This window comes from Choloepus didactylus, chromosome 4, assembly GCF_015220235.1.
Source record: "Choloepus didactylus isolate mChoDid1 chromosome 4, mChoDid1.pri, whole genome shotgun sequence".
Lineage (NCBI taxonomy): Eukaryota > Metazoa > Chordata > Mammalia > Pilosa > Megalonychidae > Choloepus > Choloepus didactylus.
This window is the reverse complement of record NC_051310.1, coordinates 71,570,260-71,597,601: the sequence shown is the minus strand read 5'-3', so window position 1 is coordinate 71,597,601 and position 27,342 is coordinate 71,570,260. Positions and strand designations below refer to the sequence as shown.

The following is a 27,342-nucleotide window of genomic DNA, read 5'->3' as shown; positions in this document are numbered from 1 at the left end:
GTTGGAATTAAGTTTGATTGAGCATAATTTTTTACAATTTATACAAAAAAAATTGTAGAAAGCAGAAAAAGGGAAAAAAAATCTCTCAATTTAAACAATGTAGCATCTTTTTATACATAAAGGTATTTTTTTTCTAAGCAGGGTTGCAAAGTGCCTGGCATGTTTGTACTGACAGTAGTGTTGCTACAATGTAACGTTTCCAAACTGGCTTTACTGGTTTAGTTTATATAAAGACAGTAGGGGGATTGTAGATCAGAATTACTGGCCTTTGTACCTGCAAAGATTTGCTGGGGTACCAAGAGTGACTTCCCAAATATTTTACACACTTAAAAGTAGGAAGACGTGGCTGTGGAACGCTAGTGGTTCTGGAGCCTCCTTCTCAGGAACCCAGCGCGGCAGGTGCCGGGCTCCGGCGCCCCCTCCCTCGGTCATTCCGGTCACCAAAGGTGCCGGCCACCTTTGCACTGCAGCCGCGCCATGGCACTGCGGCAAAGGGGCGCGCATGCGCAGCGGGCCACAGAGGCAGCTGTGCACATGCGCGAGGAGGTGGACCCGCGAGCGGCATTACCCAGCGCCGCAGTTGTGGGTTCAGTGCAGCGCAGAGCAGAGTGGCAGCCGGAGATGCTCCACGCACTGGCGTGAGGAGCGGGCAGCAGCGGCGCGATGGAGCGGGCCAGGTAAGCCGGGCGGGGGGGGGGGAGGCGTGTAAATTTGCTCAGATTTGTAAGGATAATCTGAAATAAGGGCCCTAAAATCCTTTGTTCTGGGGAACCGGAGAGGACACCTAGGGAGGCTGAGGCGCTCAGTTCGTTCTTCCCCTGCAGTGTCTTCTCTGTCTTCTCTCGCTTTATGACCCGTCCCATTGTGCCCTGTTGCACCCGACGTGTCGTAGCCTGACCTGCCCTGTCGCGGCCTGTCCTGTCCATTTCGTCGCGTCCTGGCGCGGACGCCTTTTTGTCCGGTAGGTCTGAGGCAGTGGCCAAAGTAAAGGGCGGAGGCAGCATGGTAGCTGCAGTGGCGGGAAGGGGTGATCGTGGCAGCTGGGAGGACGAGGTGTACTGTTGGGGTGGCCATGGTGAAGGTGTGGTAGAGGGGTACACAAGGTGAGGTAGGCAGGGCGAGGGGAGGGTGAGTAGGACAGTTGATTCAGCAAGGGGGATGGGGCTGTGGAGTGGTCGTGGTGGTGATGAGGAGGTGGCAGGGAGGCGGAGAGGTAGAGGTGGGGTTTGCCATACTGCGAAGGGCAGTGCTGGGTGGTGCTGGGATGGGGGAGGGGCGGCGGGTGGCCATGATGGTGGGGAGGGGGGAGGGAGGGGTGGGATGGCGCTGGCATGGGGGACGTGGGAGTTGCCACGTTGGTGTTGAGAAAAGGGGCATTGGTGGGGTGGTTGTGGCTGTGGAGAGGGTGCGAATGGGTGGTCCTGGTGGGGAGGAGTGGGCGTGTATGGGGAGGGGGCAGAGTGATGGGCAAATCTGCAGGACAAGGGGCATTTAGGTTGCCCAGGAAAGGGTTAAATGAAGCCTTTAGTCTGTAAAAGGGCACTGCTACCCCCACCGAAGAAAAATGAGAATGGTCAATTTTCTGTTACCCGTTCGAGTTTGCCTGTTGTGGCGTCTGACCTTGATTTTTTTAAACCAGCATACCCCTAAAATGAAGAGGTGGATGCAGAGATGTTTCTTAACTTTGTGGCTGTGTTGTAAAAAGTTAGAGGAAAGCATGCATAGATTATTTCATGTCTCCCCTGAAGGCCGAGGTGAGATTCTAGTGCTGGGTGCCTTTTGCTGTCATTGTCTTCGCTCGTGTTCGAAATGCGGTGTTAGAACGCAGGTTCCAGCGCCGAGACGCTTGCGCCGCCCTGCGTCATTGTGCGGTTCCTCAAAGATGGCGGCTGCTGCAGAGACGCGGGTCTGCGCAGGCGCGGGGGGAAGGGGCGAGACCCGCCCCCTCCCCTCGGTTCCTTAGTGGAGGAGGGGCGTCTCAGCACAGACTTTTACCTGCCAGGAATTTTAACTGCACCCTCTGCACTGCTCCGCAGTGGGGGAAGGGTGTGGGGATGCGCATATGGATGACAGAGGATACAGCTGCCAGTGCCCCACCTGGGGGCAGGCGGGGGAGGGGTCTGTGCAGCCTCAGCCTCACCTGGTGGGGACAGCAGCTACCCCTCCCCCCAGACTGGGACAATGGCCTGCAATTTCCGCTATTCCGCAGTGAGGAGCAAGGACACGGTTTTGTGCAGCCTCTGCCGATCAGTGGCTGCCCCCTCCCCACAGTGCTGCAGTGGGGGGCGGGTGGAAAGAAGTGAGGCGGAGTGAGTACATGGGATTAGTACAGTCTACAACTGTACTGCACTCCCTCCTTTTCTGCAATAGAGGGGAAAGTTTGGGGACTGGGGGGCAAGGAGGGCATGGCCTACCCCATTACCGGCTATGCTGCTCAAGGCAGCCTCCATCAATGATAGAGCTGTTGCAGGATATTTTAAATCTTTTTTCCCTATTTCCAGAAAGGGTCTACTTTTCCATTTCATGAATTCTCCCTTGGTTGTATTGTGCACAAGTTTAATTGTTCTCCGTTTTCAAAGTGGAGTAACCTTATATGCAGCTCCTTTCCTGGTACCCTTTGATTTCCACTTTCCAGATTTGATAATTCTACATCTGGGGAAACTTCAAGAATGTCATCCTTCTTAATCTCTGGATATTCCATTCGGAACCCTGACTCATGGATGGTTTCCGTAAACCGTTGGTTTGGTGCATGGTCCAGCCTTGAGGTGTGAGCGAGACAAACACTGGCCCTTCCCAGGCTTGTAGGATTTGAGAGCTGTGAGTTGGGTTTACACAGGAGAGGAGATCAGAAAACTGGAAAAAAAAAAAAAATCCAGTTCGGACCGGGGGTTTGGGTTGGGTCAGGGAATTCGTGCCCTTAGTCAGATTTTTAAGTTAATGGATAATTTTTGAAGTCGGAGCTACTATGAAAATTTTGTGAGAAAAGATAAAAGAGCAATTTTCTGTATTCCTGTATTCCCTCATTTTGATTTTCTCTTGACATTTTTATTCTTTAGGTTCCTGCCTCTACCCTTGTAGGTTTTTCATGTGTTTCCCATTTTTCTTTGTTTCATAACTAGTATGTCTGGTTGTGTTTGGTTGGAATGAAAATATAAGGAAGAGTTAAATTGAGGGAGTGGGAAAGCTTTGTTTTGGAATTTCTTCTCTTTTCCAATAGTTTGAAAAATAGCAGTGGTCTTTCATATTGCACGTGGTACTTATGTGCTAATTCTTTAATGGATTTTCGAAGATACTGCTTCATATTTTTCTATTTTGCTCTAACTTCTGTTAATTCAACTATTCCAAGATGGCTGTTCCAGTCCGCCATTTTGTGGTCTCTGACTCAGGAATCCAAGATGATGGACTCTTTGGACTTGGCCTGGTCTTGTTTAAACTCTGAAGTTTCAGGGTCTACATTGCCCTGTGAATATATGGCTCAATATAAGGATTTTTTTTTTTTTTTTAATAGGGAGGGAGTATGGGCCCTTCCTGGGTTTTAAACCAAAGCAGTTTGGTCAAGGAATTTTTATTGGCAAGGTAGTATTTGGTATTTTAATTTACAGAGCTTATTTGTAAAATAGTATCTGTTCTTTGTTTCCCTATACCATGAGTCCAGTGTTTCATTGCTGAACTGTTTCCTCCCATTTATGGTTACTCTCCTTCTTTATTCCTTATTTTCTCTCTTCCTTTTCTTACTGTGCCCACATTTGTCTCCAACAGATTTCACATTTCAAGGCCTACCCTTATAGCTGTGTATTTGACACTGGCCTGTGTGCTAAACTATTTTTAGAAAGCATTCTTATAAGTAGGCTGTTGGTAAAGCCTTCACTGTAGCAGGGCCAGTGTCACTTCTGATCTTTCCTCAGTGTTCTTTAGAACTCTGTCACTGGAGAATGGGAGAGGCCTTTGGCCAAAGGAGGGAAGGCACTTTACGGCAGCCCTTCTCCTTTCCTGTTCCTCTCCACTTCTGGCCCAGAGGCAGGAAGCTTGAGTGAGAGCTATTACTGGTTAAGGTAGAGCATGGAAGTTATTTCTCTTGTCTTGCAATTTCTGAATGCTAGATGTCCCAGAATTATTGTTTTGATGGTTTCCCAAGTTTGTTTGTTTTTTTTTTTTTCTTTTCTTTTTTTTTAACAGGCACTGATTTTCTTATGGTTTCGGCATCTTAAGTTTCCAAGTGATTGTGGGACTCAAAGTATGTGTTTTACTTGCTGTCATTAAATGCCTTGTAAGTTTGAGGATTTGTAGCTTAGCTATAGCTGTTAGTGACTGCATCTTCATCTTTAGATCTTTGACACAAAATTTCCTTCCCGCTTTCCTCTCAAACTATTTTATGGAGAGATGCCATTGGTCGAACTGGGAAGGTTTGAAGACCCTGGGGCAAAAGAGCTAAGAGAAGGATGAGAGTTCAGTGCTTTGTGCAACATAATTTTAGGTGCTATGTCAAATTTCCTCTTTTAAATTGAGTACTGTAAATTTGAAACCTCAGAGGTAGACTTTATTTTTCACTTTCAGGATACTGGGTTGGTATCTCTGTTTTTTTAGAAATTTTTTTCCTTTGCTGTAAGCAGAATGGGATTTGCAAGGGGGACTGAAATTGTGTGTAACATAGTGAGTTGCAGTCTGTTGGGCTCCAGATAGGTTAATTTTGAAGTAGACTAGGGTTGGAAATATTTGGCGAAAATTCTACTAGAGTTTGTTGGGTGATTATCCATTTGGTCATTGCAACCAGTGTGGGAAGATGACTGCAGATTCCCTTGAAAATGGATATCCGTAAGATTATTTAATGTTTATATTTAATTACAGAGAATATTCATATTTGTATTTTTCATACATTCAAAGAGAGCACAAATATATCAAGATGGGGGAAGTTTCTGTTAGTTATGACTACTAGAAATAATATCCAGTCTTGACAGCTTGCGTGGAGTGGAGTGGCCAGCTGTGCCATTGAGCAGGGAATACCAGGTCAGCCAAGTGACCTGGCTTCCTTCAGAGAGAGCCCACATAGGGACTCTCCCCCAGGAGTTTTTGTGCCTATATTAAAATATTTATTACTAATGTTTTGTTATAAAAATTAGATTATACTACACATAATATGTTACAACTTTTTTCTTCAATGTTTTGCTCATACACAGCTGTATCAATTTCTTTTATTGTTTTAGGATTATTTTTAAATAGCTCTATCTCTTGGATTTATTATTCATTTTTTGAATACCATGTCAAATATATTGATAGATGTTTGGTGGGTTCATTTTTTAGTTTTATTTGCTCTTATAAGCAATTGTGGTTGGATAATATTTCTACACTTGATCTTAGCCAAAAGGCTGAGAAGCAATTGGATAATTTTTCTGTAAGATAATTTTTGGAAGTGTGATTACTCTGGTAAAGATCATACCTTTAAAAAATTTATTTCAGGTTGCATTTTCAAGAATAAGATTACACTTCTAAGAAGTTTCCTCTCTCCACTTTCTGTTCAAAGTTAAATATTTTTAGTGTTTGTAATTTTGAAAATCTTATGATACATGCTTGACTGTATTTTAAATAAATATTAACATATTTCTAAATGCTTTGCTTTAATATTCTGGAAAGTATCTTCATGTTTCTGTTCTTGACACTGTTATTGATCAGCAGAAATATATTTTATTGGATACATTGTTAATAGAATTCAACTGAAGCATATAGAAATCTCTAATACAAAAAGCAGTTCAGATTTTAACTTTGGTAATCCTTAGCATTTTTTCCCATTAAACTTTTTATTTTGAAATGATTTCAAACTTAACAGGACAGTTGCAAAAATAATACAAAACCTATACAGAGAATTCTAACATACCCCCGATACCCAGACTCACCCATTATCTATCAGCTTTCTAAATATTTGAGAGTACGTTGTATGCATCTCATTCCTTGAACAATACTTTCATGTATTTCCTAAGAACAAGGATATTCTCTTATGTAACCACCTTAAATACAGTTGTCGAGTTTAAGAATTGCTAACATTGATATAAATTTTCAGTCCATGTTACATTTTTTTCGTATGTCCCAAAGTCCATTTGAGTTTTTTTTCTCCACTGTTAGATCTGGTCGAGAGTCATATGTTGCATATAATTGGTGTTGTCACATTAGTTCTTTTTTTTAAAAATTTTCTTAGCTCCCCCTTCCCCCAACAGTCCCTCCTCAGCCTTCCCTCCAGAATTTACCTGGGAAGAGGATAGTCAAGGGATGGACAAATTAGCAAGGGACCCTAGTTTAAGATGACTAAATCAGAACAGGGGGTTTGCTGGGTGCATAATAGTAGGATCTTACATTGTCTCCTTGTTTTTTTTTTTTAATTTTTAATTGTATTTTTCCTGCTATCTTAGTTGAATTTTTATTTTTTTCGATTTGAAGCATAATAAAATATTTTACAGAAAATTAGGTAGTTTGGGAAAAAATTGTAGGGGCCTATCACTTTGCTTTTCAATGTATTTTTAGACTTTTATTTTTTAATGAAAGTGATTGGGGGACAAAAAATTAACATTGTTTACATAAAACATCATTTTCCCCCCTTAAATTCTTGATTTCCTGAAAGATTGGTCTCTGGCTTGGAGATGCAGTTAGGAAGATTAAAAGTATGTGTATGTTCATGTGCATGAAGTTATCTAGAGCAAACGTCAACATTTTCAAAGTAAAACTGTTCGTAGTTGATTTTGCTTATCCTTTAAAAATATGTGGATTTGGAATATTGAACTAATACAGTGTGTGGTGTTTTTTGTTTTTTGTTTTTTGTTTTTTTTTTTACACACTAGCTCTTTCCTATCTTGACAGCTAGGTTTAGAAATGATCATGTTTCTCCCCACCTCTATTTCACCTTTGGGGACTCATTTTCATTGAGGGATTGTGCTAAGATAGGAGCGGTTCATTCTGGTGTCTTCTTTTGGTAGAGAAGATTAGGCATAGTGGGAAGCACAGCAACAAGAACCTGGTAGAAAAGTACAGAAGAATTAAACAACAAAGACCCTGTGTTCTCAGACCTGATCAAACTGATGGGAATGGGTAAAGGATTTGAGAATTTAACGATTTTCCTGCATTAGGATTTCTAATTAACTTTTTTTATTGTTACTGGTGTTTCTAATTACACAGTATTGGATTAATCATAATCTATGGTCTGTGACATCAGTGGTCCATGATAGCTTTTATTGTATCATATTTGTTGATATTTATTAAATGTATTTGTGACCCACCACTCAAGCTAAGAATGACATTTACCAATAACTTTCATGTACCTTTGTGCCCTCCTATTTTATCCCCATGTTTCCCCTCAGATAATGACCATCTTGAATTTTTAATTGTTCTCTTTTAAAATACTCCTAAGTTTATATATAACTATATCAGGGTAATACATAATTTTGCTGGGTTTTTGAACTTTATATACACAGGTTGCACTGTTTTGGTTCTTTTGTACTTTGTGAACCAACACTTTAAAAAGATTCCTCCATGTTTTCAGTCCATTCATTTTTGTTGCTGCATATCCAGCCACAAAATAAGGTAGACTGTATGAACACTCCATCTGGGGTCCGCTGATGAGTTTCAGATTATTATAGGCTTCAGAGCAGTTTTTGGTGAAGTGTCTTCATTTTTCATGAGTTCATCAAGAGGTTTGGGTCTTAAAAATTTTGGCAGTCATACAATAAGATACAGAAAGAAAAAATTGTTAGCAATCATGACTTTAAAGAGAAGTTTTATGAGTCTGAAATATAATTTTTCCATTTTATAAATTTGTGAACTTTAACATATATACACAACAGTGGTAACTTTGTATGATTTCACAAGTAGAGAGCAAATCTCAAAGAATATCATGGGTCACAGTAACACAACTTCAGCCATTTCTATTATTGCAAAATATAACATATATTCAGAAAGGTGTCATCTCTTAAGTACAGCTCAACAAGCAGTCGTATAGATATTTTCAAACATTGTTAAGGGTTACAGTTCCACAATTTCAATTCTTTCCTTATTATGCACAATACAGGGTATATGCAGAAAGGTGAAGATCTTCAAGGCACAATTCAACAAGCAGTTATAGAGCAAATCCCAAAGGATGCTATAGACTACAGTTCCACCATGTCATTTACCTTCTTCCAGCCATTCCAACACCCCAGCATCCAAATATATGTATATATATATATGTATATATAATTATATATAAAGTTGCAATATTCATAGATCTTTGTTAAATCTTTTGTTTGTTTCTACCCCTTCCTCTCACTTAATCTCTTTCTTCATCTTCAGGGGTGTCTAGGCAGTGAGCACCCTAACTTGTTCATATTATATGGGGATGTCGACAAGATGGGGAAGGGGGCCACATCTGATAGTTGATCTTAGAGAGGTTGTTGCCTCTGGGTTTTAGGACTTGTCTGGTGTAGGAACGCTATAATGGATTTAAATATCTGAAAGATAAAACTTAGTGAGTGAATCTTTTATAGAATATCGGGTAGGGACCTAGGTATTTGGGGACTACTTTTGTTAAGGGCATGGCATGCTGTGGCCAATTGAGATGTCTAGTTGGAGCTTGTGTAAGAGAAATCTCCAGGATAGCCTCTCGACTCTATTTGGGATCTTTCTGCCACTGTGACCTCAGCTTGTTACCTTTCTTTTCCTCCCCCTTTTGGTCAAGTAGGCATTTTCAGTCCCTCACTGCCAGGGCCAGGCTCATGAAATGTAATTTTAATCTGGCAAATTAAAATAGGGTATGCAGTGATTTTTTTTTTTTTTTTTTTTTTTTTTTTTAGCTTCTACAACTTGTTTGGTTGGAAAAATAATGTGCTGAGGTATGCCTGTGTGTGTGTATATGGGGAAAGGGGGGTTTCCTTCTTAGGTAACTGCTGCGTCTTGTATCTTGGCAAGGTGTACTGTACAGAGGTCATCAGTTTGTATTCTGAGGATCGCTGAGAATTGTGTTGAAGTAGGTTGGAAGTTGGTAGCTTCATAATACAATGCAATGGAGATACTCTCCGACTTTGAGTGTTTCAGTGCAGTTTATTTTTTTAATTACTCAAAATCTTTCACAAAGACCATGTGGCCATGTATATATATATCTATTTATTGATAAACCATGAAATTCATACTTTGAAGTACAAAAATTTATGATTTTTAGTATATTCACAAGTTTGTGCAAGCATCACCACTGTCTAATTCCAGAGCGTTTTCATCATCCCCAAATGAAATCTTTTACTCATTAGAAGTCACTCCCATTCCCACTTACTCCCCAGCCCCTGAGAACCCTACATTTTTGTCTCTGTGGAATTGTCCTTAACATTTCATTTAAGTGGAATTTTTATAGCTGAATGATGGTCCATTGTATTGACCTGATGTATCATACTTAACTGAATTTTTTATATCAGTTCATTAGATGGTGGACATTTGGGTTGTGCCCACTTTTTGGCTAATATGAATAATGTTACTATAAATGTTGATGTACATGTTGTGTTAACATAGGTTTTCATTTTTCTTGATTATTGTGTTAGGAATTGCTGAGTTAATATTTTAAGAAATTGCCAGAATGTTCCCATTTTACATTATCAGCTGCAGACTGAGAGTTCCAAATTCTCCAACATCTCACAACTCTTGGGGTTTGATGAGGTAGCTCACTGTGCTTTTGATTTGCATTTCCCTAATGAAATGCATCTCTTCGTGTCCTTATTGGCTATTGGTAGATCTGGAGAAATGTCTATTCAAAACCTTTACCCTCTTTTAAATTAGGTTGTGTTTTTTTATTGTTATAATAATTATGTATTCTGGATAATAGACTCTTAAAATGGATCTGATTCTATGGTTTGCAGATATTTTCTCCAATTCTTCCATTGTCTTTTCACTTAACAGTGTCCTTTGAAGGAAATTTCTTTCTTCACTTTGAGCAAGTCTGGTTTATTTATTTTTCTCCAGTTTCTTTCACTTTGTCATTTAAGGATCTATTGCCTAATCCAAATGCCCCCAAATTGGCAATGTATTAAATGGTAATTTCATGATTTAAGGATCTAAAGCATATGTATAAATGATTTATGTGGTCTTTTCTATTGTTTGACTAGAATATTAAAGGTTCTTGAAGCAATTAAATAACAAGGAGTATTTAGTAAGCCATTTGAGATACTTTGATTCATTATCCAGTTATTCAAAGTAATTACTGACTTACGTTATTCATAGTGATAAACTAATACATTTAAAAAATAGGTTTCAGAGAATTTGCTTTTATGGTGTGTCCTTTGAATTCTGCCTTTGAGTTATTATTCTGTGTGATATTTTGTGAAATGCCTTTTTTTCTGTCCTGCCTGAATTAGCATTTTTGGATAGCAGTTTTATATAAGCAGTTTTATATAAGCAGTTCCTGCATTTCCTTCCTAACATGGAAAACCCAGGTGGGAGATTTCATGCTCAGTCTCATTGAGCAACTATTTTGTTTGGTAAATCCTAACAAAGCAGCATTTGCATAGAAGGTAGCTTCAGTAGACATTTTGTGATTTAAATTTTATGTTCTGTTATCACACTATACAAAATGATCTGTATATATTTGTGATAAAATATTTTCGTAAACCATCTCTCAAAATAGTACTGTTTTGGTGGTGGGGTGTTTCTGTGTGTGTGTGTGTGTATGGTGGGATGTGAAAGGGCTGCTAGAGGGATAAATGCAGTGGCTTAGGACAGATCCTGACTGTTGGTAGATCAAGACCTTTGAATTTTTGCCTTGTTTTAATTAGATTGTAGACACTTTAAACATTTCATTATATTAAATATTGTTCTACATATAGCCTTTAAATATGATGTTATTGTTTCATAAGTGGGTGAATTCTATCAAACAAATCCCTGTTTTTCTGTTTCAGGGACCGCTTACACCTGAGACGCACGACAGAACAGCACGTGCCAGAGGTGGAAGTTCAAGTCAAACGCAGAAGGACAGCCTCACTGAGCAACCAAGAGTGAGTACAGCCTGGGTTGAGGACCATTTCAGGTTAGAATCCAAATGCATTTCTGTTTTTCCCTCTGTATTTAGGGAACACACACACATATTTATATATTTACAAGTTTGGTTTTTTGAAGGGCAACTTCACCTTAACAATAAGAACATTTTTAATGACCTGATACATACTGAGTATATATTGAATTTTGTATTTTTGTTACTGCCATTAAAATTTTTTAGGGTATCACTGGGTAGCGTTTTTTGTCTTAAAATTATTTGATCATTTCATATGTGAAAAATTGTATGAGTTTTTGCACATTTTGTTAAAAACTTTATCAAAAAATTAAAAAAAAAATTCAAAACAAAGGATTAAGAAAAACATTTTTGCACATTTGGAATTATAAGTAAGGGCAAAGAAATTGCTTTGAGTATTTTATAAATTGGAAATTGCTTTGAATGAGTATTTTATAAATGACTGTGTGTGTAATGTCCTTTATAATGTGTTATTTTCCTATTCATTTTATTTTATATGGTAAAATCTTTGTTTCTCTCTTCAGTCTTCTAGAGAAAGTACCATTTCCCTTTTCAGCATTTATAGACATAACTTGAGGTAGTTTAGAGAGATTGTGATGGGGGTGTTCTTGGTGGAGGGTGAAGAAGCCATGTTATAGTCCTCATCAAGTTCAGCGGTAATCTGGGCCAGTGAAGCTAGTGTTCTCCTCATGGTTTGGGGTCAAGATAAGCCTTCGTTAGGCATCTTTTATTTGTTCATTTCTATAGTAATATTTTGAAGCTTTTGAAGAAGAAATAAGTGGCATTTTCTGGGCTTCCCCATTTATGTTGAATTTGGGGATGGATCTGAGTGGGGGAGGGTTGAATTAGGGGAAGAGTGTAATTTTCCCAGATGGGAGTGGGTGGATTATAGGAATGGGTAATCAGGATTGATGGTCTCTAAACTCTAAGAATACATGTACTTAGGATTCTCTGAGGATGACTCCATGGATATAGCTGTTTGTTTTAATCATCCATCAATCTCTCACCTTCTCCCAAACGTGAGCATTGGGTGTCAGTGTTCCTTGAGGAGTTATATGAGTACCACCTGTAAAGAATTATCATCATTCCTTCCAAAAAATCCAAAACAAAATGAAGAAATAAAAACCAAAGCAAGGCAAAACAAAATATTCCCCCAGCCAACAATGAGTATTAATAGAAGTTCAGTGACTTCTAACCAAATGATGGGTACTCTGTCTTCTGGTAGGTATGTCACCAAACCAGCTCTTGTTCTTTGGTGCTGTAAAATTTCTTTCCTGTTTCTTGATGTTTTCTAAATTTGAGGGAAATTGGGGTTTAGAGGTGGAGTCTTCTTAATCTATTTTATTCACCCCTCTGAATTTCTTTGCAAATTCATATTCTGCGTTTTATGACAAAATACTATATAGTCTTCATCTTATTTTCTTAGACTTCACTTAGTTTTCTGTTGGATTGCAGGTTGAACCCTTGTAATGTTTTTTGCATACAATATAGTCATCTTCTTAAGATCAAATTTCCCTATATTCAGAATTAAACTGCATGTGTGTGTGTAATATCTGATTTATTTCAGAAACATTGAATTATTGGCTCAAGTAAAATATTTTGTGGCCTTTACTGCATCCTTTAAGTGTAGTGTTTTCCTAATAATTTTAATGTCATCAGGACTTAAGAGAAATTAATTTGAACAAGTATTATTCCTAAATTTTTAATTTTACTTTTGGTGATAAAACATACCTTTATGATATTTCTCCTGTATTACTTGGTTTAATACTATTTCTATTTTGTTCCTCTCTTTCAAATTTATGCCTTTTATCAGTTTTTTTCTTGAACATTTTCAATGTATATAATGATGAATTTACAACATAAAAATCAATTTTCCTATTAGATACATATTTTCAGTTTTTTACCTTCTCTTCCTATTGGACTAGCAGTTTAAATATTTTGGTAAATATATTCTTTGTTCAATTCTTTTGAAAATAAAAATGTCCTCTTTCTAAGAGTTAGAAAAATATTTGAAAATGATGGCTTGAGGAATTTGTATTTGTTAGCAGGTGTTTTTTTTTCAAATTGTTATTAGGCTTGGTATCTGCTTTCTGCCATAGCAGGGTCCCTTGATGCCAAACCATTTTTATCTCCCATCCACTTAGTTGCCATTTACATTTTGTGGAAACACCTAGGCTGACTGGGACCCTAAAGAAAAAGCCTGGTTTTACATAGTAAAAAGTCCATATATTCAGGTTGATTTAATTGGAAATGGACATGTTTGAAAGAATCTCTTCAGTCTGTCTGATTGGTTCTCAGAGCTAATATGGTGGTAGGTGTGACCTCCCTCCTATCCCAAGAAGGATAAGTACATAAGTATGTCATTATCTGCACTTAAAAAGTTATTCTACGCTAACTGTAGGGTAATAATATCACAGTTGACTGAAAAGACATGGAGGGAAGAGTATGTTATCTCTCACCTGTTGCCTCAGAGGCAGTGGGGACAAGACAGAATGAAAGATCAACAACAAAAAATTGTTTTTGAACCTTGGAAAAATGACTAGAACTTAGTCATAATATTACAGTTTGTGGTGGTTCTGACTTGTTATACCTGCTTTTCTGCAGGTTGTTAGATTATCAGAGATTTACTTCAGCCCATTATATAATAGACTGTTTTTGTCATTTATTTGAGTCTTTTTTGTAGTTTTAGTTTATCCCTAATGTTTGCAAATATAAATACTAAAATGTTGTCAGACTTCGAATATTCAGCATGATTTTTTTCTTTAGTTACAAATAGCAGCCTGTTCTACCCTTTCAGAAATTTAATGAAGCATTTGTAGAATCAGGGTGGGAGGGATATGGTGGGATATTGCTGGTAGCTGTTTTCAGGCTTTTCTTGTTAGCCAGCGAAATTTGTAACTTTCAAGCTGTCTTCCTTTTCCCCAAGATTAGATTGTAGCCAGATTACTAATCCATGGGGTTACGTTGAGAATTTTTCTCTGGAATTCCCTGCTTACTAATAGATGGTGTAGGTCACATGGTTTGAGAGCCCTTAAACAACCTTGACCCTGAAAGTTCTTTATTTTAGGCAGTGATTTTTCAGGAGGATCAGCGCGGATAACATCCTTAAAGGTTTATAGAAAATGCCTTATTTGCCAACCCCCTCCCCAACCAACACACCTGTCAGCCAGATGATAAAGTATTGTTCCCAGATAGGATGTTTAGAAAGCAAAAGTGAACAATGGATGTGGTACTGATGATGTCTTTACTGGACTTGATAAGCCTAAAGCAGGTCTTGGTTTTGTAGTTTGGTGGCCATATCCCTCAGTTCTGTGAACATCCTGTTGTTCAGGCTTCTGCCTGTTTCCTGTTTTATAGTTGCTTCAAAAGGTAAGGGAATGCTCCTACCCTTAATGAGGATCTCCTTAAATGTAAGGATCTCTACTTTTTCTTTCTTGATGTCATCTATATAGATAACTCATCTCCTTGTTGATTACGAATATGCATGTATCCTCCTCTTGTCCAGGTGTCAGTTGTACCAGAGGCGATCTCAGCAGCAGCAAGTACCTGTGGTGGATTTCCAGGCAGAACTGAGACAGGCCTTCTTAGCTGAGACACCAAGAGGCGGTTAAAGCAGTGTTGAAACATCAAGGTAGCTGATTCCAAGCGAAACTCAGGTTAGAGCTGATGCAGTAATGTAAGGTATAACTAAATCATTAAAGAATAGAGTATTTGTGGTTCACTTAATTGTCTGGGAAAGGTAGAAAGAAAAATTTTTTTTTCCTAAAAAATGTTATGTGATAATCTCACCTCAGAGTGTTGAGAAAATAAAAGCGGGACCTAATATTCCTACCCTGATAATTTTGTCATGTTTCTCTATTGTCTTCTGGTCTTTAAATTGCATGCTTTTTAGGTAGTTCTATGCTTATTTTTGTTGTATTGATTTTTAATTTCAAGATTAAATTAAAATATTTCATTAGAAATGTCTATTGAATATCCTACTACTGAATATTTTAACATCCCCTTTTGTGAGGGGCTTTGTTTTTTCCTGCTGTAGTTTTAATAAAGCTCCAATGAATAGTTTTGCATAAAACTTTAGATAGGATCATTTCTTCATATATGCAGATGTGAAAATAAATTTAATCAAGCTATATGAACTTGTGGTGCAGTTTCCAACTTGACATTACAAAGCATTTTATTATCATTGTATGAAAAAATTGTGAGAATACGAATTACATTTTTCACAATCATTTGTTTTAATTACAATGTCGTTTATGCATACTGAATTATAAATGTATTTCACTTTCATTAGCAATGAATTTTAGAGAAGCTAGATGTTTCCGTGCTTATTTACTAATTAGGCCATTTTTATAATTTGTCTTTTTGTTACTATCTCTTTTCACCAGTGTATTTCCCATTTCCATAGCACACAGTGTAATAAAGATATTGTCCATGATTTTTCAGTATGACAGATTTATTTACAGTCTGTTTTATGTTGATTACTTACATTATTGGGAAAAAGATACTCAAAATTTTAGATTAGTAAAGTGCTTTATCTTTCTCATTTGTAATTTTTTTAATTCTCTCAAATCTCTTAAGATTCTCTTAAATCTCTTAAGAGTAGAATGCCCTCATTACATAGGATTTAATGTAAGAAAATGGGAGAGGAAGTTGGGGCTTAGGTATAAGTGATTTTTTTCTTACTGTTTTTGATATATGACTTTTCAACTTTAATTATTTGGGCCTGCTTCTGGCTACCACTTACAGTTTTAAATTTAAGGAGGCAAAGTTTCTAGAATAGAAAATCCTGCCCTGCTGATTCCTTTACCCAACATTTTTCAGTAATTTCTTGGACTTGGAAGGAGATATTGATATCTGATAATTGTTCACCTGTTCCCCAGAGTAAGGGCATTTTTCAATGAGTAGATAATAGACATTTAAAAAAATATTTTTTTGTGGAAACATACAAAACCCGAGATTTGTAAATTAACCACTTTCATGTGAATAATTCAGTGATAGTAATTCTTTTCTAAATATTGTGCTACCATCACTACTATCCATTTCCCAAAACATTTTCTTCACCCAAAACGAAGTTTGCAAACATTAAGCAATAACTCCCCATTTCCCCACACCCAGCCCCTGGTTTCCTAATCTGCTTTCTGTTTCAATTAATTTGCTTATTACAGGTATTTCAAGTAAGTGCAAGCATACAGTATTTGTCTTTTTGTGTCTGACTGACTTCACACAACTTGATGTCTTGAAGGTTCTTCCATGCTTTAGCATGTGTTAGATCTTCATGCCTTTTTAGAGGCAAATAATATTCTGTTTTATATATTTATACCACATCATTTGGCAGACACTGGTTTGTTTCTACCTGTTGACTATTCTGAATAAGTTTTCTATGAACATTGGTGTACAGATATCTTCAGTTCTCTTGGATATATACCTAGAAGGGGAATGACGGGGCCATATGGCACAATTGATTATTATACCCGGATATTTTTTGGTTCTTCAGTTAAAGTCACATCATCTGTTAAATTACTAAGTATAATATTATTTAAGCCATACATTATAATCTGTAAGTAGAACCATCTAATTTTTCAATTATCAGAATTTGTTCTAGTCTCCATGGCTAGTTCTACCTAGTTCTACCTAGTTACTAGAGACCTAGTTCTACTAGTTACTAGGATTACTTCAGAGCAGGTGGTCTATAAACTGTCTGGTCCACTGCCTTTTGTAAATCAAATTTTATTAGTATCAGCCATGTCCATTCATTTACGTATGGTCTCTAACTGCATTCATTGGCACTACTGTGCCAGATTTGAATAATTGGCACAGAGATTGATTGGCAGGGAAAGCCTAAACTGTTATCTGTCCCTTTAAAATAAAAGTTGGCTGAATGCTGCTGTGGAGATGTAGGTCAAAGAATAAAACACCAAGGTGGGGCCAGTGGGGGTGGTGGGAAGAACACAGTTGCTTGAGTGAAGGTCAGGTCAAAGAAACATGCTGAAGACCTCTGTATAGCTAAATGGACAGATGTTAAGAAATTTTAAAAATTGATAACATTCCTTTTAGATATTAAGATACTTTAACAATTGATAACTTTTTTTATATGCTAATCTAAAGCCGGCAAGAAAAAAGCAAAATGGGAAAAGAAACCAAAGATTTTCTATATTTATCTCAACCACAGCATTAGGTTGACTTTCAGTCATTTTATCCATTTGCTTTGGTTTTGAAAACGTGGTTAGTTTCAGTCATGCTGGTAAACTAATTCATTTTCTATTTATTCGACTTACAAATGTGTATCAATAACATTTCTTCATTTTATTGAACAGTCCTCATGATTAGTATTTATAATGACTAAATCATAGTCCATTTACTGAATGTTTTACAATTTACTTTTCCCTTCTCCCTGTTTTCAGTTGTTTTTTTCCAATTTGCTAAGCTATTATGAATAACAGTTTTATGTAGTTTATTTAAAATATTTGGTATTTAAGAACTTACTAGGTTAAGACTGAGGGTAAAAATATTTATGACTTATTTTGCTCTATTGCTTTAAGAAATCATGAGCTTTGTCATCAAAAATCATTATTAAATAAATAGTTCTAATTAAGGAATACTGTTATCTTTTTGTGGTTTAGTTGAGATTTCTTTGTGGATGAATATTTTCCAAATAGTTGTATTTTCTCCTGTTAAATTTTTTTTAGTATGTGTTTTTTTCTGTTATTTTAACAGATTTAATTAAGCCACTAGTACAATAACATTTGCTGTGTTTGCTTTGGCAAAGTTTGGCCATGATAATTTACCTTTGTCCTAAAGAAGTCTTGTATTTTTAATATAGTTTGATCATTGGAAAGTCTACACTTCCAATTCTGAGAATTGAACTTGAATACTGCTGCTTCTGTGAGGGATTCCAGGGTCATATTATTTGCTTATGTGCCCCTTGGACTGAAGATATTTACCATGACAATTCATCAGTGTAGTGTGATGTGTTTGTACTTTCTGTCTTCTTCCTTGTTTATAAAATATTTTGTACTCCTTGTTGTGTAGATAAATTTCATCACTCTAAGTGGCATCCATCTTCTCCTCACATAAGTATTCATGATTGTGGTTTGTTAGATTTAGGGGAAAAAAGATAACCGACTCTAATTTCAAATCCATTTTAAGGGATTCGTTTTTTAACCTCTCCAGGCAGTCAACCCCTCTTTTGAGTTCTGAGTGAAATGTATACCTCTTCAAGTACTTACGTCTTTTAATAATAATTATTTTTTCACATCGATGTCCCTATATTCTCTGGGTCTCAACTTCTTTAGGCCATGACTGAAATCCACAGATGCATTTAGTACTTAACCTGATAAGTGTAACAACAGTGTGTGTGAGGGGTTAGTCAGCTTCAGGTCTGTTGTGGATTGTCACAGTGATTCCTTATCTTCCTTTTTTCTCTTAACTTCATAAAGAAGTCTTGTTTGGATCTCTTGGTTTTATACATCAAAAATCCAGGAACCAGGGCTGATAGGAATGTGTTTACCTAAATTCCTAGTAAGATAGAGCATTTGAAACAGAGGCTAGATCAGAAATTTATAAAATATTTTGGCACCCGGAGGTAAAAGCTTTGTCTGAACTTTGTAAGCTGATTAAACTTGTATCAGAGAGGTAAATTCCCATAAATGCACATTTTGATGCTGGTTCCCATTACCTTTATCCTCACATAAGAAGTCAAAAAACTTTTTAAAATTTTCACTGTTTTTCTTTTAAATGAAGTCTTAGGAAATCTGCATAAACCTCTACTGGTTTCTTTTATTAATCACTTTTATGTGGCCACATGGTCTGGCTGCATGCCTCCATTGTTGGTGGTAAGGTCGTAAGGTCAAGGAATAGTGTCTTGGTTGTTTAGCTGGATTTTTTTTCTGTCCCAGTAGCAATATAAAAATAATCATGACTTTACCTTATTTGAAAGTCCTAACTTTTTTTTTTTTTTACATTTTTTAAAAATGGCTTTATTGATGTAAAGTTTACACACCATTAAAATTCATCGCTGTGTGTATAAATCAATGAATTTTAGTAAGTATACAGAATTGTACATCCATTGATTCTAGTTAGTGTTGGAATATTTTTATCACCCTTGTGCTCTCTTGCATTCATTCTTCAAGACTGCCACCCAGCTCCAGGCAATCAGAAATATTATACTTACACTGTGTCTTCTGTATCTTAAAAGATACAGTGCTATTAAAAAAAAAATTGCCAATGAGTCAAACACTAGTGTTTCTGGGTTTAAGAAGAGAGGTTGTGTTCTGTATATCGGTAGTATTGTCTAGACTTTATTTTTAATAAACAATCCCATGGAAATATTCAGGAATTCTAAAAGCTTTGTACTATCTTACTATTATGTGAGGTTGAGACAAAAGCTTCATGTATTTGAGGGGGCTTTACTTAGTCCTTCTGAGATTCTTGCATACAAATTTATGGATTTATAAATATTAGATCCCTACTGGTGTTGGTATCATAATTCTAAGGTCATAATTCTTGTGCCCTTGAACAATGTGTGAGGTAGATTAGAGAAGAGGCATGTGAATATAGAGATTGGAATTATTTTTTAGACAGTAGAACCCCTCTGAGTTCTCCTAAACATATTTTGGCAACATAATTGCCATCAAATTTTGGGAATTAGAGGGAAACATACCACCTACATCTTAACACCCTTTCTAAGCTATTTGATATTATGGTGTTCTCTTATGATCTACATGGAAAAGAGTGTTCTCTTTTTCTCTTTATTATGTTGTTGTTACCGTTCATCACAATTCAGTAGATTTCATATTCACTTCCAGAAATAGATGATTCTAAATTTACATGAATCAAAATTTGCTTAACTTATTTACTTACACTTTCCAATTTTTCTGTATTGAAAATAGTGGAGAAAAAATTTTTTGGAGATTGTTGCATTGTTAAATATACAGTTATGTCAGATTTTCTTTATGGTAATCTGTTACGTTTATTGATAAAGCCAAATTTCTGTCAAAAGTAATATAATACTTGTGTTTCCTTTTTTAATGATTGGAAACAGAAGTTTGAGACCCTGTTCCATTTCTGGCTAGTTTTTTAGTCATGTTTAATAACATTATTTTAAGAATAATGGGAAAATTAAAACTTCTTGTTATAACGTTTGTTCCTTCAATTACTAAGAAAAGTTGCCCATGTTCCTTTCAGTGGTTGTATGTCCCCTTTTGACATAGGAAGTCTTAAGCAGATATATGGTAATTTGAGTCTTGGTGAAGAAATATTACATAGTACCATTTTGAAGGAGATTTAGGGAAAAAAATGGAACAATTCAGTTGAAAACATTTCAGTGGATTATTAATTGATTCAGCCAAAGAAATTTTTTTTTCAACTAACTCAGCACTCATAGAAAGGGAGAAATTTTAGGGTATCAAAATGTTGATAAACAAATGACTTTGTATTATCTTCGGACCAGAGAGTGAAGTACTACCTTAAATAAGGATGGAAAGGGAAAATGTTGTTTTTGGAGAATGGAAAATGAAGCTTATATTTGACATGGTGAAGAATTGACAGGTAAAATAGAATTTCATCAATCATAGGTATGTCAAATGTGCAAACAGTTAAATTGACTTGGTGGAATGTTTTTGAATAAGTCTGATGTGTAGTCTTCATGCAAGATTGTCTGCCTGTCTTAAAGAAAGGTAGATTGCAGTGCAGCTAGAACATGCTTTCCTCTGCAGGCTGCATCTACTGTTTGAAGCTTCTGCCCAGCTTGCATTGTTAGTAGGAGAACCTGCATCATACCTTTATCTGTAGCCTTCCCCTAGGTCTTAAGGATCCAGAAAGTTTACTGAGGATACTGGATTTGGTGGAACAGCAATCATGGTAAGATGATTGGGGAAGAGGGATGGGAAACTTCTGTAGGGTACAAAAGAATGCTTTTCCAAGTTGCGGGGTGATTTTGGGTTCTGAATGTTAAAAAAAAAAAAAAAAAAAAAGAGAACCTGACTGCAGAGTAGGGGCTGGATCCATTTCCAGTAGAGGAAGAGAAAGGATTGGAATGCAGAGGGATGGGATGACTAAGGCTTGGTGGGCATTCCAGAGCATTCATTCTCAATGGGAAGGATATGAGACTCATGGAGTATGAAAAAAAAGCTTAGATTTTATGATTTATAGCCTGGTAAAGGAGCACCATACAGAAATAGATATACAGCATATCTAGCAATTAAAATTTCATTGTTATTAAGAAATGAAGTATGTTAGGACAAAAATGAGGGAAAAAAGGTTGAGAAGCAGTTGTTCAAAGTTCTAATTTATAGGGGTTGGGATGTGATGGAATTGGGAGATAACTTTGGGGGAAGAAAGAGTATCATGTTTGCATTGGGTTGATGAGTTTTTGATGGAGGAAGGAATTTCCTACAGTTTAGGTGGTGTCCAACGGAGAAGAAATGATACACAGGATCAGTGGTTGTGTAGGAGGGTGGGATTTGATTTGGGAAAAGACAGGGATTAGAATGAAAAGACAAGGATAGAGTGATGGCACTCTAAAAGGGAACGGGCTCAGTTACCATTATGATGGGAAAACTGCCCAGGGAGGGGTTCTGAAAAGTTCATCATAGGTCCAAATTTGAACCAGTATCTTGATTAGGTACTGAGGGATGGAGGAAAGTAGAGCAGGGGTACATGGTTGGTTGAGACTTAGTGTGGATTGGTAGAGGAGTGAGGAAGAGATGGGGCAGGGCATTAAATTAGCTTCAGACAAGCTGTTGATTGACTCTCACCTCACTCCTTCCAGACTGTGGGCAAGAGCAGCAAGATGCTACAGCACATTGACTATAGGATGAGATGTATCCTGCAAGATGGCCGCATCTTCATTGGCACCTTTAAGGCTTTTGACAAGCATATGAACTTGATCCTCTGTGATTGTGATGAGTTCAGGAAGATCAAGTAAGACTTGTTTGGGTAAAGGCCATTGAGGCAGAGGCAGTGGGAAGCCAAGGCCAGAGCAGGAGTGGTGGAATGGAGGGTAACTGGGGGAGGTAGAGGAGATGTAACATGTTGTTCTGTTGTCTAACCTCTGGGCCTCATGTCCAAATTGAATCAGAGTCTCCCAGTCTGGAAGTCATTGCACCCACAGAACTATTTGAAGTTTGTAAAAACAAACATGAATTTACTTTTAATGAAATTATACAGTATGATCAAATACAAATGATACTATGTTTCAGTTGAGAAAAATATTAGGGAATTGGTTTCTGTGGCAGTCTTTCATACTGAGGAATCCTGGTTAAGGTAGAGAATAGCAGTTGTTCTTCATGATTGACGAATTAGAATAGTCAGAATAATCAGAATCATCAAGACCAATTCTAAAAATGCCAGCCTCTTTGCATGTCCCTTGTGTTACCTGAATCGTGTTCAGTTTTTATGTGGATGTCCCCACATGTTCATTTATCTGGGTTTTCTGCCCATCACCTTAGGGATAACAATCTAGGGGTAAGGCACAAGAACAAGAAGGCTTGCCACACGATATCCTCTTTTCCACAGAATATCTTCTTTCCACATGTGATTGGGAAGCTTCTTCTAACAGGGTGTCATTTGACTATGTCATTTTTTAGCAACAGGAGCATGGAAATTTGAGATCTTTGATTCAGTTGATTTTGATTCCAAGTCATTGGATCAATGCTTGTGACATCTGGACAGAAAGGATGTCCTATTTTTGAGCAGGACTTACAAGGCATCACCTTCAAACATTAGACTGATTTCCTCTAGTTCCACAGTTAATGATATTCTTTGCAGAATTTTAACGTCTTTAATGTTCATTTCTCTTTGGTTTGTAAATATGAAAAAAAAAGATGTTTGACATACCCTGCCTGCTGTAGTCTAATCTGTTGTTAGTCACAATTGAATTAATAGAAACCCTCGCTTTTCTTGTTCTTTCCTTTTATTTATTCTCCATCTTTTTGTGCAGACCCAGTTGGAACATTTCAGAAATGGCTAGGATGGTGGATGCATCAATGTTATTTTCGTTTAAATAATCTACCTTTTTACTTAAAAGTATAAATACCCTTATGATGTTGATAAATATTAAAGACTGCATTTGATTAGAGCTTCAGATATATTCTTGATTTCTGCATTCTGACGAAGTTACGAGAATAATTTCACCTAAATAACCCTTCAATTTGTGCTTTATTCTCTATTATAATATTTAGTGGAATTTTAAAATGATATTGTATCAGTTGGTTTTTACTTATGTAGTGTGATGTAAACACAATACATGTAAGAAGTAAACAGTAGTCCAATATTGGCTACTGGCATTTGAAGAAACTACTATCAGTTTAATTTCCCAAGGTTATTTAGTAAATGGTAAGGTCAGGAATCTGATTCCAAAGCCTTTTTTCTTTATCATTTCATATGCCTTTTTCCCCATTACTGTTCCCATTCCTTCAGTTGTTTGTTATTTGTCATTAAGATTTATTTAGTTTAAGTGTGATTTAAAAATATTGCCTGTCTTAAAAGTTTTAACCATGTAATTTTCTTTGGTTTTAAAGAGAAGAAATTAGTTTTGCTGAAGTGGTGTGCAATGGAAACTTTCTGGAAAAAACTGAAGTTGGCTAGGGAAAGAGTTTCACTGTTTTACTGTTTACCAGGCTGTACCTAATATTTATATATCTACCGATTCTTAGGTGTCTTTTTAGAACTACAGCTCAGAAACATGAAATATCTGTTTGATGCCTAAGTGAAGATCTTGGTATTGGTTATTTCTTAATTGATACTTTGTGCTGCATATATATGTTCTGTATACATTTCAGAGAGTGATGGATCTTTAACTTAACTCAAATTTGCTTATGTTTTATAGGCCAAAGAATGTGAAGCAGCCAGAGCGTGAAGAAAAGCGGGTTTTGGGTTTGGTGTTACTGCGTGGGGAGAATTTGGTTTCCATGACTGTGGAAGGACCACCCCCCAAAGATGTAAGGTGTAGATCAGGACAGAACTTTGATGTGGAAGGACACATAGATTATTTGAAATGTCTGCCAAATCAGAGCATAGCAGTTAGAGGCACATTATAGTAAACCTTTGTCAATGAAAATGTGCTCAACACTTGATGGAATTTCTTAATTGTCTATTCTTGGAGATTAAGGGTTTTCTGATGAATTATTCTCTGTTGGGTAATACCTGGATAAGGTTTAGACGTTATTTGTTTTCTTTTGGTATGGTCATAAAGGTAGATGAGCTCATACTTTGACAAATGCATGTGCATTTTGGAAATCGGCAGGATGCTTCCTAGGTGCACTAGCCCAATTTATTCCTTTGAATGCAGAACTAATTGTAGATGAGTTGGCATGGTGAAAGGGTAGGGAGGGAGTGATCTTTTTATGAATAAGGCTGTTGAGAACTTGGGTGGATCATTTGGTTTCAAGGTGTAATTTTTCTTATTTCAGACTGGCATTGCTCGGGTACCACTTGCTGGAGCTGCAGGAGGCCCTGGAGTTGGGAGGGCAGCTGGCAGAGGGGTACCTGCTGGGGTCCCAATTCCCCAGGCACCTGCTGGACTAGCAGGCCCAGTCCGAGGGGTTGGGGGACCATCCCAACAGGTGAGAAACCAGGCGAAGCTTTTATACTAACGGGAGAAGGTGCTTAGAGCCCGAGGCTGAGGAGAATTAAAAAACCGACTCTGCATTGTGTACTGTCAGCAGCATATGTTGCAGAGACATCAGAGAGACAAATAGGGCCATTGCCCTATTAAACCCCTTTAATGATAGCTGCTCACCGCATTTACTTAACTAGTAAAGAGAAACGTGGATAAACGAGGGCTGAGGAAATGGAAAAGGGAGTATTATTAGATGTGAAAAGGGTATGTTGGTGTTTTAAAAATGTTTATAACATACAACTTGTTTTAAACCTTTTCCGTGTGTGATTGAGAGCCATTAATTACATTTAGAGTGTTGTGCCACCATGACCACCATTTATTACTAAAACTATTTCATCCAAGTACCAAACTGTCCCAGTTACTCAATTCCCCATTCTTCTCCCCACACTCCTTGGCCTCTGGTAGCTTCTCATCTAATTACTGTCTGTATGTATTTGCTTCTAGATTTTTCATAAAAGTAAAATCACAATTGCTTTCCTTTTGTGTCTGGATTATTTCACTTGGCATAATGCTTTCAAGATTCATCCACGCTGTAGGATGTATTAAACTGAATTTCTTCTTACAGCTGGATAATACCCCATTGTATGTAGATAACCACGTTTAGTGTATTCACCTGTTGAACACGGGTTGTTCCCACCTGTTGGCTAGTGTGAACATCGGTGTTCAGGTCCCTGGTTTCAGATTTTTTTGCATATACATATAAGAATAGAATTGCTAGGATATATGGCTGTATCTTTTTGAGGAATTTTTTAGTTGTTTTCCACAGTGGTAGCACTATTACATTTGCACCAGAAATGTACAAGAGTTCCAGTTTCTCTGCATGCTCTCCAACAACATTTATTTCACATCTTTTTAAAAATCACAGCCATCTTAGTGGGTGTAAAGTGGCATCTTATTGTGGTTTTGATTTGCATTTCTTTAATGTGTTTAGCATATTTTCATGTGCTTATCGACCATTTGTATATCTTTGGAGAAATCTGTATTCAAGTCCTTTGCTTAATTTTTAATGGGGTTGTTGATCTCTTTGATACATATATTCTGTATACCCTTATCAGATACGATTTGTAACAGTTTCCTCCCATTCTGTAGGTTTTCTTTTTACTCTCTTGGTAATGTCCTTTTACAAAAGTTTTAATTTTGATGAAGTCCAATATATCTTTCTTTTGTAGCTCATGCTTTTGGTGTCACATCTGAGAATTCATTGCAAAATACAAGGTCCTGAAGATTTTCCCCTGTGTTTTCTTCAAAGAGTTTTATAATTTTAGTTCTTATATTTTGGTCCGTGTGCCAAGAATATATTTTTAATGGTAGAATTTTGGGAAAGTGTGAAACTGCTGTAATTCTTTAGAATTTAATAATTCATGAGCCTCAAGTATTTTCTGTGTTTGGAAACTTGACTGTCTTTCTGACCATACCTTCTCAGGTGATGACTCCCCAGGGAAGAGGCACTGTAGCAGCTGCTGCAGTTGCTGCTACTGCCAGCATTGCTGGAGCGCCAACACAGTATCCGCCAGGTCGGGGAACCCCGCCCCCACCTGTGGGCAGAGCAACCCCACCTCCAGGTAAGGGCTTGATGAAAAAGAAGTAGAGTGATTTCGTTCTCAGGTACAGGTTTGGGTCTGTGATTTCAGCTTGTATTTATTAACCTAAGACAGTGACAACTGAAAATACTCTTAAGACATAGAATTAGGCCCCCCCCTCAAGTTCCTAACTAGTCACTTGGAGACTATGCTTTCCTTTTTCAGGATTCTAGACTTTAATGAAAGACTTTGGAGTTGGGGATGATATACAGGAGTAATGGCCAAAGAAAATTGTTAGATTCCCATTGTGATCTAAGCCTGTTTCTTTAAATAGTAACCTTGGCAAAATTCTATCAACTTAGCATACTTGATTCGTGAGGCTTTTATTTGTGCCTCTTTTCTTTTGTAGGCATTATGGCTCCTCCACCTGGTATGAGACCACCCATGGGCCCACCAATTGGGCTTCCCCCTACTCGGGGGACACCAATAGGCATGCCCCCTCCAGGATTGAGACCACCTCCACCAGGAATCCGAGGTGAGTGGGGCACTGGTGCTACTGGAATTTCTCCGTGTGCCCTACGGTGGCAGCCAGGGACCTGAATGTTTATTTGCTTCTTTTTTAATAGTCTCATGGAATTTTGTTTTCTCATTTCCAGGTCCACCTCCCCCCGGAATGCGTCCACCAAGACCCTAGGATACTGTTCATCCTTTTAATCACTTTTTCCTTCAGTGCGTCTTGTGAAACTGTAGAGTGTTTGTGAGCTTTTTGTCTCCTCTTTGCTGCATTAATACTAGCAAATAATAAATGCATAGAGTAATTAAACTGCCTGTTGATTTTGTTGATAAAGTGAAGACTGCAATTATTTGGGGGTTAAAGTTATTATGAGCTAGATGAATCCTGTTAAACAACTTATTTAAATCCATTTTCTCGTTGGTTCTTGTGAAAAAAATAGTGTGCCATTTGTTTCTCCTCCCTAACTTCACTTTGTACATTGATTGGTATTGGTTAATAAACTTTCTGGAAACTAATGATGAGGGAGATTTAAGTGGTCAAGCGAAGATTCACATACCCTCCTAGCTCCATGCTATACTACCTTATCTGAAGGGAAGTGAAAATAGGATGAAACACCATGTAAGGCCACCTATGCACTAAAGAAAATTGTGATACTGAATAAGACTCATTAAATGCTCATTAAATCAAA

General features: G+C 37.3%; 2 protein-coding genes across 10 annotated transcripts; both read left to right on the top strand.

The window, feature by feature from the left end:
• The first annotated feature begins 541 nt into the window (after window positions 1-541).
• Window positions 542-23,940, top strand: SNURF (SNRPN upstream reading frame). 7 transcript variants are annotated; one of them, XR_005216326.1, is made up of 5 exons: window positions 542-677; window positions 10,893-10,988; window positions 14,508-14,658; window positions 20,803-20,860; window positions 21,771-21,849. XR_005216326.1 is itself a non-coding variant. In XM_037832838.1 (4 exons), exons 1-3 carry the CDS (start codon window positions 664-666, stop codon window positions 14,611-14,613), a joined length of 216 nt encoding a protein of 71 aa, XP_037688766.1. In that variant the 5' UTR covers window positions 542-663; the 3' UTR covers window positions 14,614-14,658; window positions 23,829-23,940. The 7 variants fall into 7 exon arrangements, 3 of the variants coding, with proteins under 3 accessions (XP_037688766.1, XP_037688767.1, XP_037688765.1); XR_005216325.1 differs by having other exon boundaries at window positions 20,792-20,860; window positions 21,771-21,839; XR_005216328.1 differs by having other exon boundaries at window positions 14,508-14,633; window positions 21,771-21,835.
• Window positions 14,572-27,342, top strand: SNRPN (small nuclear ribonucleoprotein polypeptide N). 3 transcript variants are annotated; one of them, XM_037832834.1, is made up of 8 exons: window positions 14,572-14,633; window positions 20,792-20,860; window positions 21,771-21,922; window positions 23,829-23,940; window positions 24,412-24,564; window positions 26,044-26,182; window positions 26,550-26,675; window positions 26,797-26,936. In XM_037832834.1, the coding sequence occupies exons 2-8, from the start codon at window positions 20,858-20,860 to the stop codon at window positions 26,832-26,834; spliced, it is 723 nt and encodes a 240-aa protein (XP_037688762.1). In that variant the 5' UTR covers window positions 14,572-14,633; window positions 20,792-20,857; the 3' UTR covers window positions 26,835-26,936. The 3 variants fall into 3 exon arrangements, with proteins under 3 accessions (XP_037688762.1, XP_037688763.1, XP_037688764.1); XM_037832835.1 differs by having other exon boundaries at window positions 14,572-14,658; window positions 20,803-20,860; XM_037832836.1 differs by having other exon boundaries at window positions 14,585-14,658; window positions 26,797-27,342.